Here is a 14,382-nt window from a genome sequence, read left to right on the forward strand (position 1 = left end):
CATCCAGCTTTTTAAATAAGGGTTCTGGGTCTTAAACGAGTGTTTTGTTTTGTTTCCAAAGCAAAACCCTTTACCGATTATCACTCCAGTCCCCATTATAGAATTTCCACACAAATACTTTGTTCCTAATTACTCCCTCCTTGCCTCCGCTGGTCCCTTCTCCCCTCCAAACAGTCTCCATCTGCTTTCCTGTAATATGCATTCCATTACTTTCTAGTTCGTTTTCCTTACTTCTGAGCATACAAGGTTTTTTTTGTTTTTTTTGTTTTTTTTTTGGAGATTAGGATCAAACCCAGGGCCTTGCGCTTGCTAGGCAAGTGCTCTACCACTGAGCTAAATCCCCAACCCATACAAGTTTTTTATAGAAACATGTTTCCTACTTGTCAGGTTAAACTTTTTTTTAAATTTTTTTATTTTTGGTTTTTCGAAACAGGGTTTCTCTGTGAAACAGTCTGGGCTGTCCTGGAACTCACTCACTCTGTAGACTAGGCTGGCCTCGAACACACAGAGATCTGCCTGCCTCTACTTGAGAGTGCTGGGATTAAAGGCATGCGCCACCACCACCCGGCCACTAATGGTGCAGATGTTTGTGGTGGTGCAAGCCTCATTAACGTAATACAGTATGGGCATTGGGTGCCCCAATTTTACCCTCACTTCGCTTGTATAGTCAATAAAACACATTGTTATTGAGAAAAGTAATCTTTTTTTTTAATTTTAGTTATTGATCAATTGATTTTGTGTGTGTGGGTCTGTGTGTTTTCAATCAAAGTACTCACCATATAGCTCATGTCGTCATGGCTGTCCTAGAACTCACTCCAACTGCTTCTGCTTCCTGAGTGTTGGGATCAAAGGCGTGGGCCACCATTGCCCAGCCCAAGAGTCTCTTTGTAAAGATGAATATGAAGTAATTTGAGTTTGTCTTAGACTGAAGTCCCCTGAGGCTTTACTGGGGAGCATTCCATCTGGGAAATGAAAGCAGCAGGAAGGGTCTGAAGCTAAAGAATGCAGTGGCAGCAGAGACCCTCAAGTATAGCATGAGCTGGACCGGAGTCAGCTCACTGAGGTGTTCAAGCTTCAGAGTAGATGAGGTTCAGCCTTTTCCCTGAAGATTGTCCAGGGAGTGGGCAATCCTGAGAAACAGACACTCAGCTGTGAGCTATCAGTCACCAACACTCCCACCTGAGGACAGTGCTTACTCCTAAGGTGGGCATCTGGGGGCCGCTTCAGAGCATCCTATACTCCATAAGCACGTCCCCTCTTAGGTCAAGACTTTTTCAGTTCACTTAACCTACATGAAAGATCCTGGTAGAAGCTGCACTTGGTAACCCTGTTGTGACTTGCCAGAGGGACACTAATTCCTGCTCTCCCTAAGCGATTCTTAAAGCCTACCAGTTCCAGGTACTGTTCTCAGAGTGGGAAAGAGCTTGGGGAAGGAATTCTATTTCTGGGATCACTGGGGATTGGTCTAATCTCCTTTGTTTGCTGTCTAACTTTTCCTGCAGCAAGGGCTGTCTCTGACCTTCCTCAGAATGATGTAACTCATTGAAACTGAGGAGACAGAGTGAATGTGTCAGAAAGGATCCTTTGGCAGAGTCTGCAGGGAAGTAATGGGCCTTCTGCTTTTGGATCCTTAGGCTCAACAAGCACATTAGGTGTGTTTTGTGTCTAGCCACGTGGAGCATTATTGTGTGTTTTCAAATAAGGACAGCTTCACGTGCCCCTCACAGGAGGCACTATTCAACTCCTTATTCATTCAGTCATAATGTCCCAGGGCCTTGATCACCTGGGCTTAAGTCCTGTTTTTGTTAAGTAAATTCAATCTTGGGCTGTTTATACAACAGCTGGACAATTTTCTTATCACCATATTAGTAACTGTTTTGTAAGGATTTGGAGAAGGATTATGAAAACACAGGAACTGTGCCTTGATACATGATGTTAAATGCTACCTGTAATTATTAATTGTACCAGGTCAATAGAGTTCACCAGATCTCACCCAAGTTGTGGTTTGGCTTTGAAATGTCTCTCCCACAGGCTCATATGCAGAGGTTTGGTCCCTAGCTAGTGCACATATTGAGAGGTGATGGGATCCCAGGATCTAGCCTCATCATTTGTAAACTCATAGCTGACCGGGTTATTAGGAGATGGCACTTAGGGCCAGCCTTTGAAGGGCTACCTTGACTCCCGGACTCTTCCTCTCTTGCTCTGCCTTCTGCCCACCATGAAGGGAAATGCTCCATCCACCACATGTCCCCTGCCTTCATGCTCTATCTCATCACACCCAAAAGCGATGGAACCATGTGAGCATGGGCTGAACCCATGAGACCCAAATCAGCCCTTCATCCCTTAAGTTGTTGTTGTTGTTGTTAAAGCTATTTTTTTTTTTTTTTTTGTTTTTTTTCGAGACAGGGTTTCTCTGTGTAGCTTTGCGCCTTTCCTGGAACTCGCTTTGGAGACCAGGCTGGCCTCGAACTCACAGAGATCCGCCTGGCTCTGCCTCCCGAGTGCTGGGATTAAAGGCGTGCGTCACCACCGCCCGGCAAAGCTATTTTTTTTTAAATGTGTGTACATGCGTGCATGCTGGTCTGATGTGTACCACACGCAAGCAGTGTCTGGGGAGGCCAGGGAGAGTGTTAGATTCCCTGGAGTTAGAGTTACAGGGAGTTACGAGCTACATGATTAGGGTACTGGGAACCACACCTTATCTTCCGAAAGAGCAGCAAGTAATCTTACCACTGGGCCATCTTTCCAAACTCTCCAAATTGTCTTATTATAGATATTTTGTCCGAGCAACTACAAGCTCAGACAGTTTCCAATGAGAGCTGTAGAGAAAGCCTGGAAACATTCGAACTTCTTAGAAGCAGAAGTGGATTGTTATTTTGTGTAAAGTATCTTCATGTGTCGTGCTGTTTGTATTCATACCATCCTCACTCTTCTACCTACATTTTTGTGGAGAGGACAACTGAGACCCAAATAAGTAAAGAACCTGCAAAGGCAGAGCCTATGTTCAAACACAGACATGACTAGGCATGTCATATATTACCTATGCTTTGTCATCTTTTATTTATTTATTTAGGTTTTTCGAGACAGGGTTTCTCTGTGTAATAGATCTAGCTGTCCTGCAAATCACTCTGTAGATTAGGCTGGCCTCAAACTCACAGAGATCCACCTGCTTCTACCTTCCAAGTGCTTGGATAAAGGCATGTACTACCACTACCTGGCAATTTTTCCCTCTTTTAATTCACAATTTTGTTTCAGATTTTTTTCCTTTAAATTTGTTTTGTTGTATTTATTTATTTATGTGTGTGCGCATCTCACGGTTCTCATGAGAAAGTAAAAAGACAACTTTTGGGGACTGGTTCTTTCCTTCTACCATGGGGGTCCTGGGATTTGAACTTCAGTCATCAAGCTCAGTGGCAGGAGCCTTTAGCTACTGAGCCATCTTACCCACCCTAATCAGAGAGGGATAAGAAAACAAAACAGGATCCATTCAAACTAGGAGTCACAGGGGCAGGGGATGCGGCTCGGTGGTAAGGCACACACCCAGCGTGCACAAAGCCCTGGGTTCAAACCCCATCACCACACTAAAAATGGGTGTGGTGGCACATGCTTGAAGTCCCAACACTTGGGAAGCAGAGGTAGGAGGATCAGAAGTTCAAGGCTGTTCTTGGTTATAGTGCATGTTTGAGGACAGTCTGGGCTGTGTGTGGCTTTGTTTCAAAAATGGCAAGAAAAGTAAGCAAACACAAGGGCCAGTGAGACAGCGCTGCCTGGGAAGGCGCTTGCTGCCAAGCCTGATAACCCGAATTTCATCCCCAGAATCCACGGGGTGGAAGGAGAGAACAAACCCCCTCAGGCAGTCCTCTGACCTGCAGGTCTGTGCCGCGGTGTGAACCCCCCAATGGATAAATAACAGGCATCAAGGTGTCATCAACACAGCAGAATGACATTTGACTTAATTTTGATAGCATGATACATTTTCTTATGTCTTAAAAGTGTCACTGGTCGGGCTCGAGAGATGGCTCAGTGGTTAAGAGCATCTGAGTCCTGAGTTCAATTCCTGGCAACCACATAGTGGCTCACAACCATCTGTAACAAGATCTGGCACCCTCTTCTGGTCTGTAGGCATACATGCAGACAGAACACTGTATACATAATAAATAAATTAAATAAAAAAAAAAAGTGTCACTGGTCTGGACCTGTTCCTGTAAGCCCCAGAACTGTCACCATTTTCAAACTACATAGCCCCCATTGTTTCACATCAGAAAAGCATGCTTTGCACTGCAGAGGAAATTGGAGGCTCTGGGTGACACAAAATCCACAAAATCTGTATCAGTTAGAAAGTGCTTTTCCTGCCGGGCGGTGGTGGTGCATGCCTTTAATCCCAGCACTTGGAAAGCAGAGGCAGGTGGAGCTCTGTGAGTTTGAGGCTAGTCTGGTCTACAAAGCAAGTTCCAGGACAGCCAGGGTAGTTACACAGAGAAACCCTGTCTTGAAAACAAAACAAAACAAAACAAAAAAAGAGAAAAAGAAAGAAAACGTGTTTTTTCTTAATAATATTAAATGACAGCAAAAGTCTTTTGTAACAATTGGCTAGGCTTATTTGCAAGTAATAGAAACTCAGTTTATACTGGATTAAACACAACACTTTCATATACAAAGAAAGGCACAGAAAAGTAGCCAGCTTCCTCCATCTTGTATTGTTTCTTTTGATAAGGTTGCTTTTTGCCTCACGGCGGCTGGCAGAGCTCCAGTTGTTTCTAACTGCGTCATAAGCAGCATGAAAAAAGAAGGAAATAAAAAAGCAAAAGTCTCTCTTTCCTTATAGTTGTTGTCCCAACATATAAGCTCCCATCTAGATCCAGCACCATGTCTACCTGCTTGCTGTCATGCTCTCAGGCATGATGGCCATGGACTGTAACCCTCTGGAACCAGAGCCAAGCCTCTCAAAGCTCAAGGGGCCGAGCAACATCTAAAAAGAATCCAGCACAGCTACCAAAAGTAGCGCACTACTTTGGCTTCCATTGAGTCAAATGAACGGGATCCTCTGAAGGCAAGTGACTGGATCCGGCACAATGGCTGCAAGTATTCGAATAGTCTTGTGCAAGCAAGAATCAAGGATGCACCAGGCGGTAGTGGAGCACGCCTTTAATCCCAGCACCCAGGAGGCAGAGGCGGGCGGATCTCAGTGAGTTCAAGGCAGCCTGGTTTACAAAGTGAGTTCCAGGACAGACAGGACTGTTATACAGAGAAACCCTGTCTCAAGCCAGGCGGTGGTGGCGCACGCCTTTAATCCCAGCACTCGGGAGGCAGAGCCAGGAGGATCTCTGTGAGTTCGAGGCCAGCCTGGGCTACCAAGTGAGTTCCAGGAAAGGCGCAAAGCTATACAGAGAAACCCTGTCTCGAAAAACCAAAAAAAAAAAAAAGAAACCCTGTCTCAAAAACCAAAAAGTCAAGGATGCAAACTGGGGATGAGAAGGGGGCAATAGAGGGTAGGGGATGGGGGATGAGAACATGAGGGAACAGGATGGTCAAGCTGGGGGAGGGATGGAGTGGGAGAGCAATGAATGAGGTATCTTGATAGAGGGAGACATTATGGGGTTAGGGAGAAACCTGGTGCTTGGGAAATTCCCAGGAATCCACAAGGACGACACCAGATTAGACTACTAGCAACAGTGGTCAGGGTGCCTGAACTGGCCTATCCTGGTAATCAGATTGGTGAATACCCTAACTGTCATCATAGAGCCTTCATCCAGTAACTGATGGAAGCAGATGCAGAGATCCACAACCATGCACCAGGCCGAGCTCTGGGAGTCCACTTGAACAGAGGGAAGAGGGATTACAAGAGCAAGGGGTGGGGTCAAGATCATGATGGGGAAATCTACAGAGACAACTGAACCAAGCTCAAAGGAACTCACGAACTTTAGACTGATAGCTGTGGAACCTGCATGGGACCGGACAATAGCCTTTGCATAAGGGAGATAGTTGGGTAGCTGGGTCTGTTTGAGAGGCCCCTGGTAGTGTGATCAGGATCTATCTCTAGTGCATGAGCAGGCTTTCTGGATCCCATTACCTATGGTCGAACACCTTGCTCATTCCTGATAAAGTGGGGAGGGACTTGATCCTGGCTCAACTGAATGTACTAGGCTTAGTTGTCCCCCCACAGGAGAACTTACCCTATTGGAGGAGGGGATAAGGGATGGGATGGGGGGAGGTGGGGAGGAGCAGGAGGAGGGATGAGAAGGGAATCTGTGGCTGGTATGTAAAATTAATAATAAAAAAAAATCAAAGATGCCATGAAAGGTGTCCTGGCTGGTTCTGTGTGTCAACTTGACACAAGCTAGAGTCATCAGAGAAGAAGGAATCTCAGTGCAGGAAACGTCTCCATGAGATCCAGCTGTAAGGCATTTTCTCAATTAGTGATCAATGGGGGAAGGCCCAGCCCATGGTGGCTGGTGCCATCCCTGGGCTCGTGGTTCTGGGTTCTATTGAGCAAGCCATGAGGAGCAAGTCAGTGAGCAGCATCCCTCCATGGCCTCTACATCAGCACCTGCCTCCAGGATCCTGCCTCGTGTGAGTTTCTGTCCTGAATCCCTTCTATAGTAAACAATGATGTGAAAGTACAAGCCAAATAAACCCTTTCTTCCCCAACTTGATTTTTGGTCATGGTGTTTCATTACAGCAATAGAAACCCTAGCTAAGACACAAGGCTTTATCATCAACACTGAAAAGAGATATATTAAGCTATGTAAACTTATAGCATCAGAAGAAAATGAGTATTTTTAAAATGCAATTAAAGAAGAAACTATTGAAGAGAAAAGAGATAGAATAAGAGAGAAAACCAAGTTATTAAGAATGAAAAGGAAAAAGAGAGGCAGGATTTTTGTGGCTGAAAAATTAGACTAGCAATTAAGGGAATGTTGTGAGGAGTTCAATACTAAATTGGTTTGTGCCTATGGGAAAAGTGGGTGAAGAGTGGAAAGCGAAGATAGCATTCAGCAAGGAGCTGACGAGGCAAAAGCTGGTGGAAGAGCAGATGTTCACAGGTTCCTCTGGGAGGAAGATGGATTAAACAAGGAAAAGTGAGAAGCCCAAGAAGAGAGGAAACAGGAAAGAAACAAAAACCAAAACAAAAAGCCAACGGTGGGAAAACACACACGTGGGGCTGAAGGCCTAAGTCACCGGCATCCAGGAGCAAAGGCAGACTGTACAGTGAGTGAAGGGAGAGGAGGCCTGCCTCCTGCAGCACAGCAATGCACAGGTTAAACTAGAGCACCAACATGAGAAACTCCAGAAATAGGAGGCAAAACTGGGAAACTAAGAGCATTTGGGGAAAGCAAGAGAAGAGTCTGTGCAGCAGGAGCACAGACCAGAAGAGGCTGGGGCAAGAAACTTGCGGGCGGGGCCCTTCAAGATTAGAAAGAGAGGCAGATAAAAGTAAGCAAGTGAGAGAAGGCATGGCGAGAGAAAAGAAGGTATGCTATGGATGTCTAATGTAGCGAGGAAAGGAAGAAACAGCCCAGGAGAAAATGGGACAGAACTCCAGAGGACATAAAGGCAAAGAAGTTGGCTGAGGAGGGTCAGGAGCTAGCACTTAAAAAGGGAGCAAGGATGGAACTCATGAATGAGGATTGCATGTACAAGGAGACTCAAAGTTCAAGAAAAGCATAAGGAACTGAGTTATATCTATTTTATTATTTGCCTTTACTTTTAAAAAGTTAATTGTTTCCTCCTTCTACTTATTCTCTCTGCCCCCCACCCCCCCAGCCCCACCTATCCTTCTACTGCCTAGCTACTGGCCGTTCGGCTTTTTATTAGACCAATCAGGTACTTTAGGCAGGCAAGATGAAACAGATGCAACACATCTTTACATAGGTAAACAAATGCAACACATCTTTACATAGTTAAACAATTATTCTGCAACACAAATGCAATACATATTGAAATGTATTGAATGAGGTAACCCAGACCTGGAAAGACAAATGTTGCATGTTCTCTCTTATTGGAGGTTCCTAGATCTAAATCTTCAGATGTGACTACATAGCCTGCAGTTAACTACAGAAACTATGAAAGTAAGATGGGACCACTGCCAGGATGTGGGGGGGTTGAGAGGCAATAAAGAGGGTAATAGCAGGGTACAAGTGATCTGATCAGGTAAATGGGAGAGTGAGATCTCCTAAGGGATGAGGAGAGAGGTGAATAGGGAAGAAGGTGGGAGGAAGGTAAAAGGGAATGGCAGGACACAGGTGATCTGGTAGGGGAAATGGGAAAAGGTGGGAGGGGGCCTACTTAGAGAAGAGAAAAGGAAGGGAGATGGGTAACATAACAGTATGGTAATCTGACAAGTCCACAAGGATTATACTGCTATTTACCTTAAAAATACCTATAATACATGTAATTCTGTGTATAAATATTCATATATAGTTTTAAGAAACTTTTCTCATTTGGGTTGATGATGCTTCCTCCAAGAGCCAAAGACCACCTCACAAAAACCTCAGTACCAGACATGAGCAGCCTTCTTTTGAGCTGTTGACCAGGACTGTCCAAGGGACTCCAAAGCACTACAAACCATTGCTGTTGCCCTTGGTTGTCCCCTAGAGCTGGAAGGTAAGTCCCTACTTCTGACGACACCATGCACTTCAGACACAGGACCAGAGGCACCTGAGCTGGGTTGACCTGAATGCCTCCTCTCAGAGGACTACTTTTGATGGTACCAGAAGGTTCCACGCAAGCTTCCAAAGGAGGTAGGCAGCCAACAGTCCTACCCAGCTATGATGTCTATGAACCACAGCAACAACAAGCACGGCATGACAACTTTATGGGTGCAGTAGCGGCACATTCCTTGGTGGTACCCAACAGCTCTCTAACTGGATTTAAAACCTGCTCAACAAAAGGGATGCCAGGTCTAGTGCTGGAAACCTAGCTGACTATTCAGTGCTAGTGAAGTCCATGGTCATTAGAGGAGAATCTACAACTACTAATTTACTAAGCCAGCACAGTCCCTAACAACAATCTACACATATTTGTCCTTATATTCACAGATAAGTGTAGTCTTCACCCCTCATCAAGGAAACTTCTCTTTGCAACAGATGGAGACCCAGGAAGACATAACCAATCAAAGTATAGAGTTGTGGAGTTCAGTTCCAGTAGATACATTTACAAAACACACCTAAGGTCAGGGATTATTGCTGAAGATGGGGTAGAAAGAATGTAAAAGCCAGAGGATTCGGGAGTTTGCTGTGAGATTGTGTCTTATAGTAACATCAGAAGCTATACCTATAAAGTCTCACCAACGTGACTGCCCAAACATGAGCTGAACAAGAATGACACCAATGAACATGCCAGACTAGATGGGGGAAAAACCCATGAGGAGTCAACCCTGTGCAAAGAATTATAGGCTGTTGAGGAAAGCTGGGAGCGGGAGAGGTGGTCCTCCCCAGGGAAGAGCATACCGATTGATTGTCAGGTGCTAACTGGTCAGCCCTGAAAGCACAAGTAACATTTTCTGAACTCAACAGGTTGTATATACATGTATAAAAATACACATATGGATGCAATATGTATCTTTAGTGAGAAAAGGAGAGGCCATGCATTTGGAGGAGAGTAGGGAGGGGTATATAGGAAGGTTTGGAGGGAGGAAATGGAAAGGAGAAAAATTGTAATTAAATTGTAATCTCAAAAATAAACAACGAAAAAGTTATTCCCTTGGGACACAGTGGTTAAAAACATTTGCAATTGTGGGTCAGGAGGACCCACATTCAGTTCTTAGCACCTACTTGGTCAGCTCACACCTACCTATAACTCCAGATCTTTTGGCCACCATGGGCACTGGCACTCATGTACACACACACACACACACACACACACACACACACACACACACACACAGAGTAAATATTTTTAAAAAGTTATTTCCTGAATGATTTCACCTTTTTTGTTTGTTTGTTTACTTGTTTTGTTTTTTGTTTTGAGACAGGGTCTCATGTAGCCGAGGCTGGCTTTGAACTCCTGACCTCTTGCCTCTACCTTTCAAGTGCTGAGATTATAGGGAAACATCTTCACAACTGACTAGTCACTTTGTCTTTTAAAGGCACAGATTCTGCCTCTTGCAGAAGAGGGAAAACAGTGTGAGATTTTATTAGGGTACCTGTTATGTTGTGGGTGTGACTTCCCCTGTAAAATTTATGTTGAAGTTCAGTTGCCCATGTGAGACAATTAAGAGGCCATGGGACCTTTAAGAGGTAATTAGGTTATAGGGTCTCCACTCTCAGGCAGGATTAATAAAGCTCCATGAAAGTGGGTTAGTTATCAGGAGGGCTTGTGCAGTGGGTCAGCTGCTCTGTTTCTTAGTTCTGCACTCACTTCCTCTAGCCTTTCCATCATGCATGGAGCAGCACGGGGCCCTCAGCCAGATGAGCAGATTCCGGAGCCATGCTCTTGGACTCTCAGCAAAGAACTAAAATACATCTCTTTTTTTTTTTTTTACTCTTTCACAACTGAGACTTTATTGGTTGAGTACACAGACATTTCAATTCTTAAAACACGGACCCAAACTCTAAGAGTCATACAATGTATTCACGTACCCAGAAGAGCCATGTGTTGTTTCTCTTTGAACTTATTCCAGTGATGTTCCATCCTAAACTTGGCAAGTTTTCCATAAGACTTCACATAACAATCAAATGCTCACAATCCTTAATTCCACTGACTCACAATTTTATGCCACATACAGTACATATTCAAAATTTCAATCTTTCACAGCACATTATCACAATTGTTAGGAAAATGGACTGCCATGACCAGAGACAGTTTGACAGGGCAAGGACCGAGGAGTGGTTTTTAGGATACAGTTCTACTAGAAACACAAGACCAGAAATAACTGAAAATATTCCAGACACAAATGCACGACCAAGACTCCAAGTATGCTTTGTGTTGTAGGATATAAAACTAGCCCCCTCTACGGAATGTTTTGGTGACCCCCGAGACAGTCACAGCCTCTCCTGATTCAGTATCCTGCTCTTTTCTGGTTGTACCAAAAAATAAACAACCAGCAAGTGATTTAACCTCTTAAAAAAATCATTTACACTTAAAAAATGGGATGAGGCGGGACTTCTTCCCACCTTTTAAAAATGTTTCTAGAGCTACTAAAAAACTCGCATTTACAAAATAGTTGATAAAAATATTCCTCTGGATTGTACAAGAAGGGAGGCGGGGACACTGACAGACACGATGGATGGTTAGTCGGACTTGGCTTCTTTCTCTTCAACTTCAGAGGCTGGACTCTGGTTCTCAGCCTCTCCGTTCTCCGCAGGCACGTCTGTGGTCTGCTGGTCAGCCACCTCCGCCTGTTTGCCCTTTGCTCCCCTCTTCCCTTTGGTTTGCACTTTTTTGTCTGATGGTTTATCCTTGCCCGCGGCCTTCTTCGGCTTCGCGTCCACCTTGGCAGGGGCGGGCTTGGCCGACAGCCTCGCGGAGCGCCGCTTGGGCTCCGCCTTGGCCGCTCCGTCCGCGCTAACCTTCCTCTTGGGCATCGTGGCGGCGCTGGGTGGGAGGCGCGTGCGAGGCCGAACCCGTCACGGAGCTACTCCGCCTCGGCCGCCACCGCACGAACTAATACATCTCTTTTTGTTAGAAGTTAACTACTTTAGCAATTTTGTTATAGCAATAGCTTAGGTCTTAGGTCTCTTTCGACTTCCGTGCCGTGGTGATTGCTAAGGGTGGATATCAGGTGTTTTTTTACTTTCATTTTGCTCTTAGAAATGCTGTCTTTCTGATGCAGTGAGGCTGGATCCCTCTCCAGCTTTTGAGGTCTATTCTGCTCCCTTCCTAATGCATGTCCTATGATCCCACTCCTGTTACTTCAGTGACATTGCCCTTCAGGGGCTTTCTTTCTTGCTTTTAGATTTATTGATTTCATCTCATGTGTATGACTGCTTAACCTGCACTTATGTATGTGTACCACTTGCATGCCTGGTGCCTGAAGAGGTCAGAAGAGGCCACTGGGTCCCCTGGAAGTGGAGTTGTGGATGGTTGTAAGCTAGTATGTGGGTGCTGGGATCTAAACCCTGGGCTTCTTCAAGAGCAGTCAGTGTTCTTAACCACCCAGTCAGCCTTCTACATCAAGTGCTCTTAACCACTGAGCCATCTCTCCAGCCCCCTCTAGTGGCTTCTTAACATTATTATTTATTTATTTATTTATTTATTTAAATACAGGGTCTCACTCTGTAGCTAGCCTTGAATTCAGACAGTGGTCCTCTTGTTTCAGTCTCCCAGATACAGGGTTTACTGGCTCACACCACCACTTCATGAAGTTCCCATGGGCTTCTTTTGTGTAACTGTTCTCTTTTCATCCATATTTGCTTGAAAAGCACCCAGTTACAAAGCCCCACCCTATCCTGCCATGTACAAACCTTCCTTCCTTCAAAGCCATTACTCTGGCTGCTTCTTTCTAGTACTTACCAACTACAAGTATCCACTAGGACTGGGAGCTGCACCAGAACAATCAGGTCTGACTTCCATGATCAAATTGTTCCTGACTTGCTGAGAAAACAAGTGACAATGTGTTTCGAAACAGGCCTCGGGAAACAGACTTCCCATTTTGTTTCTGTTTAAAGGGGTTCTTGGAATATCTCCTTTATGCTCGGTCTCGTCATAGCACAGTCATTTCACAGTCAGATGGTTTTTGGTTGCCTGCTACCTATCAGCCCTCTGCTGGGTTCTGGGGTGAACAAGACAGTTTCTGCATTTGTGCAGCTCAAATGTGAATGCAGCAAATCACAGAAGGAACAAGTCTGTGTGTTTCACAACATCGATAGAACGGAAGTCAGGAATGCCATTTGCTTCTCCTTCCCAGGATCCACATCTACAGCACTGCACCCATCCCTGTGGTTCAAAACTTATCACAAACCCAGTTCCCTTTTTGGACATTCCCAAGAGGCAACTGCTTAATCTGCCTGCTGAAAGTGAAGTCATTAAAACCCAATCAGGAAGGCTGCAGATGTTGCCTTCAAGCCATCAGCTTTCCAGCTGCTTCTACACAAAGCTCAAATCTAGGATCAGGAACTATCTCCCAGCTAGGACACAAATCCCAGTTTTAGCCCTTACAGCCAGATGGTCTTGAATTCAGTGGTTCTCAACCTTCCTAATGCTGCAACCCTTTAATACAGTTCCTCATGTTGTGACCCCCAACCATAAAATTACTTCATAATTGTAATTTTCTATTGTTATGAATGATAACGCAAATATCTGATATGCAGGATATGTGATATTTGACTCCAAAGGGGTTGTGACCCACAGAGAGAGAACAGCTGGTTTAGATGGACCTTTTGACAGTACAATTTACAGTTGTCCGAATTCTGTTTCAAAATGCTAGATAATCAAAGTAGAAAAGGTTTGTTTGGGGCCATAGATACGGTTCATGGCACACATACACACAGGTAAAATAATCATATGTATAGAAATCTTTTTTAAAAAGTATGTTCTTTCTATATTAAAAAATAGTTACAGGAATGTAAAGTCATGTAGGCTTACTCTTGTTTATTCTTCATGGGAAATGGTGACAGATGAGAAATATTTGAAACAGTTACATTTTCGCACCATGGGACACAGAATCATAAGCAGGGTGGCTTTTTCTGCACTGATGTAGAAAGATAGCCATGGTAAGTGCAAAGTGTCTCTAATTTATTTATTTGTGTGCATATTCATGGTGAAATCACTTCAAGAGCAACACACTAAACTCTTACCTTTCTGGAGAGTAAAATTTTAGATAATTTTTTTCCAGAATGTTTTATTTATTTTATTTCTGGACAGACTCTCTGCATAGCCCTGGCTGTCCTGAAACTCATAATGTAGACCAGGCTGACTTTGAACTCACAGAGATCCTTCTGCCTCTGCCTCCTGAGTGCTGGGATTAAAGGTGTGCACCACACGTGACTCAAGATGTTTTTTTTATTAGCATATATTCTACACACAAAAAAAATGGTTGCACTTTTTATACATGTGCATTATCTATTTGGATCACACTTACCCCTCTATTACTCTCTGCCTCCTTCCCCTTCCCACTACCCTCCTTCCCCTTCCCACTACCCTCCTCCTCTTCCCAACTGGTCCCCCTTTTACTCTCATGTCTGTGTGTGTGTGGCTCAGTCTCATTAAGGTCCCTTATAGGAATGTAGGGAGGGTTTGTTTACAGAAGCACGGACACTTTACCAGTGACTACACCACTGGAATAAAAGTCTCTCCATCCCCCATCAACCATTAACTACACATAAAACCTCAGGCTGGGTGGGGCCCCACGAGCCTCTCCTTCTTCCATAACAGGATGTTGATCTAACCTTGCACAGGTGATCACAGATGCTGTGAGTTCAAGATTACCATAGTCCTATCATA

At 44.5% G+C, this 14,382-nt stretch overlaps 1 protein-coding gene across 1 annotated transcript; it reads right to left on the reverse strand.

Moving 5' to 3' along the window:
- Positions 1-10,485: 10,485 nt before the first annotated feature.
- On the reverse strand, positions 10,486-11,603 carry LOC128125184 (non-histone chromosomal protein HMG-14). Its single transcript, XM_052762311.1, has one exon. It carries the CDS (start codon positions 11,523-11,525, stop codon positions 11,232-11,234), a length of 294 nt encoding a protein of 97 aa, XP_052618271.1. The 5' UTR covers positions 11,526-11,603; the 3' UTR covers positions 10,486-11,231.
- Between the last annotated feature and the right edge of the window lie 2,779 nt (positions 11,604-14,382).

The sequence above is a fragment of the Peromyscus californicus genome, unplaced genomic scaffold (genome assembly GCF_007827085.1).
Source record: "Peromyscus californicus insignis strain IS unplaced genomic scaffold, ASM782708v3 Scaffold_4__1_contigs__length_199733344, whole genome shotgun sequence".
NCBI lineage: Eukaryota > Metazoa > Chordata > Mammalia > Rodentia > Cricetidae > Peromyscus > Peromyscus californicus.

Coding starts and splice junctions, on each gene's coding strand:
- LOC128125184 (XM_052762311.1), bottom strand. CDS start 11,525: ATGCCCAAGAGGAAGGTTAGCGCGGACGGAGCGGCCAAGGCGGAGCCC.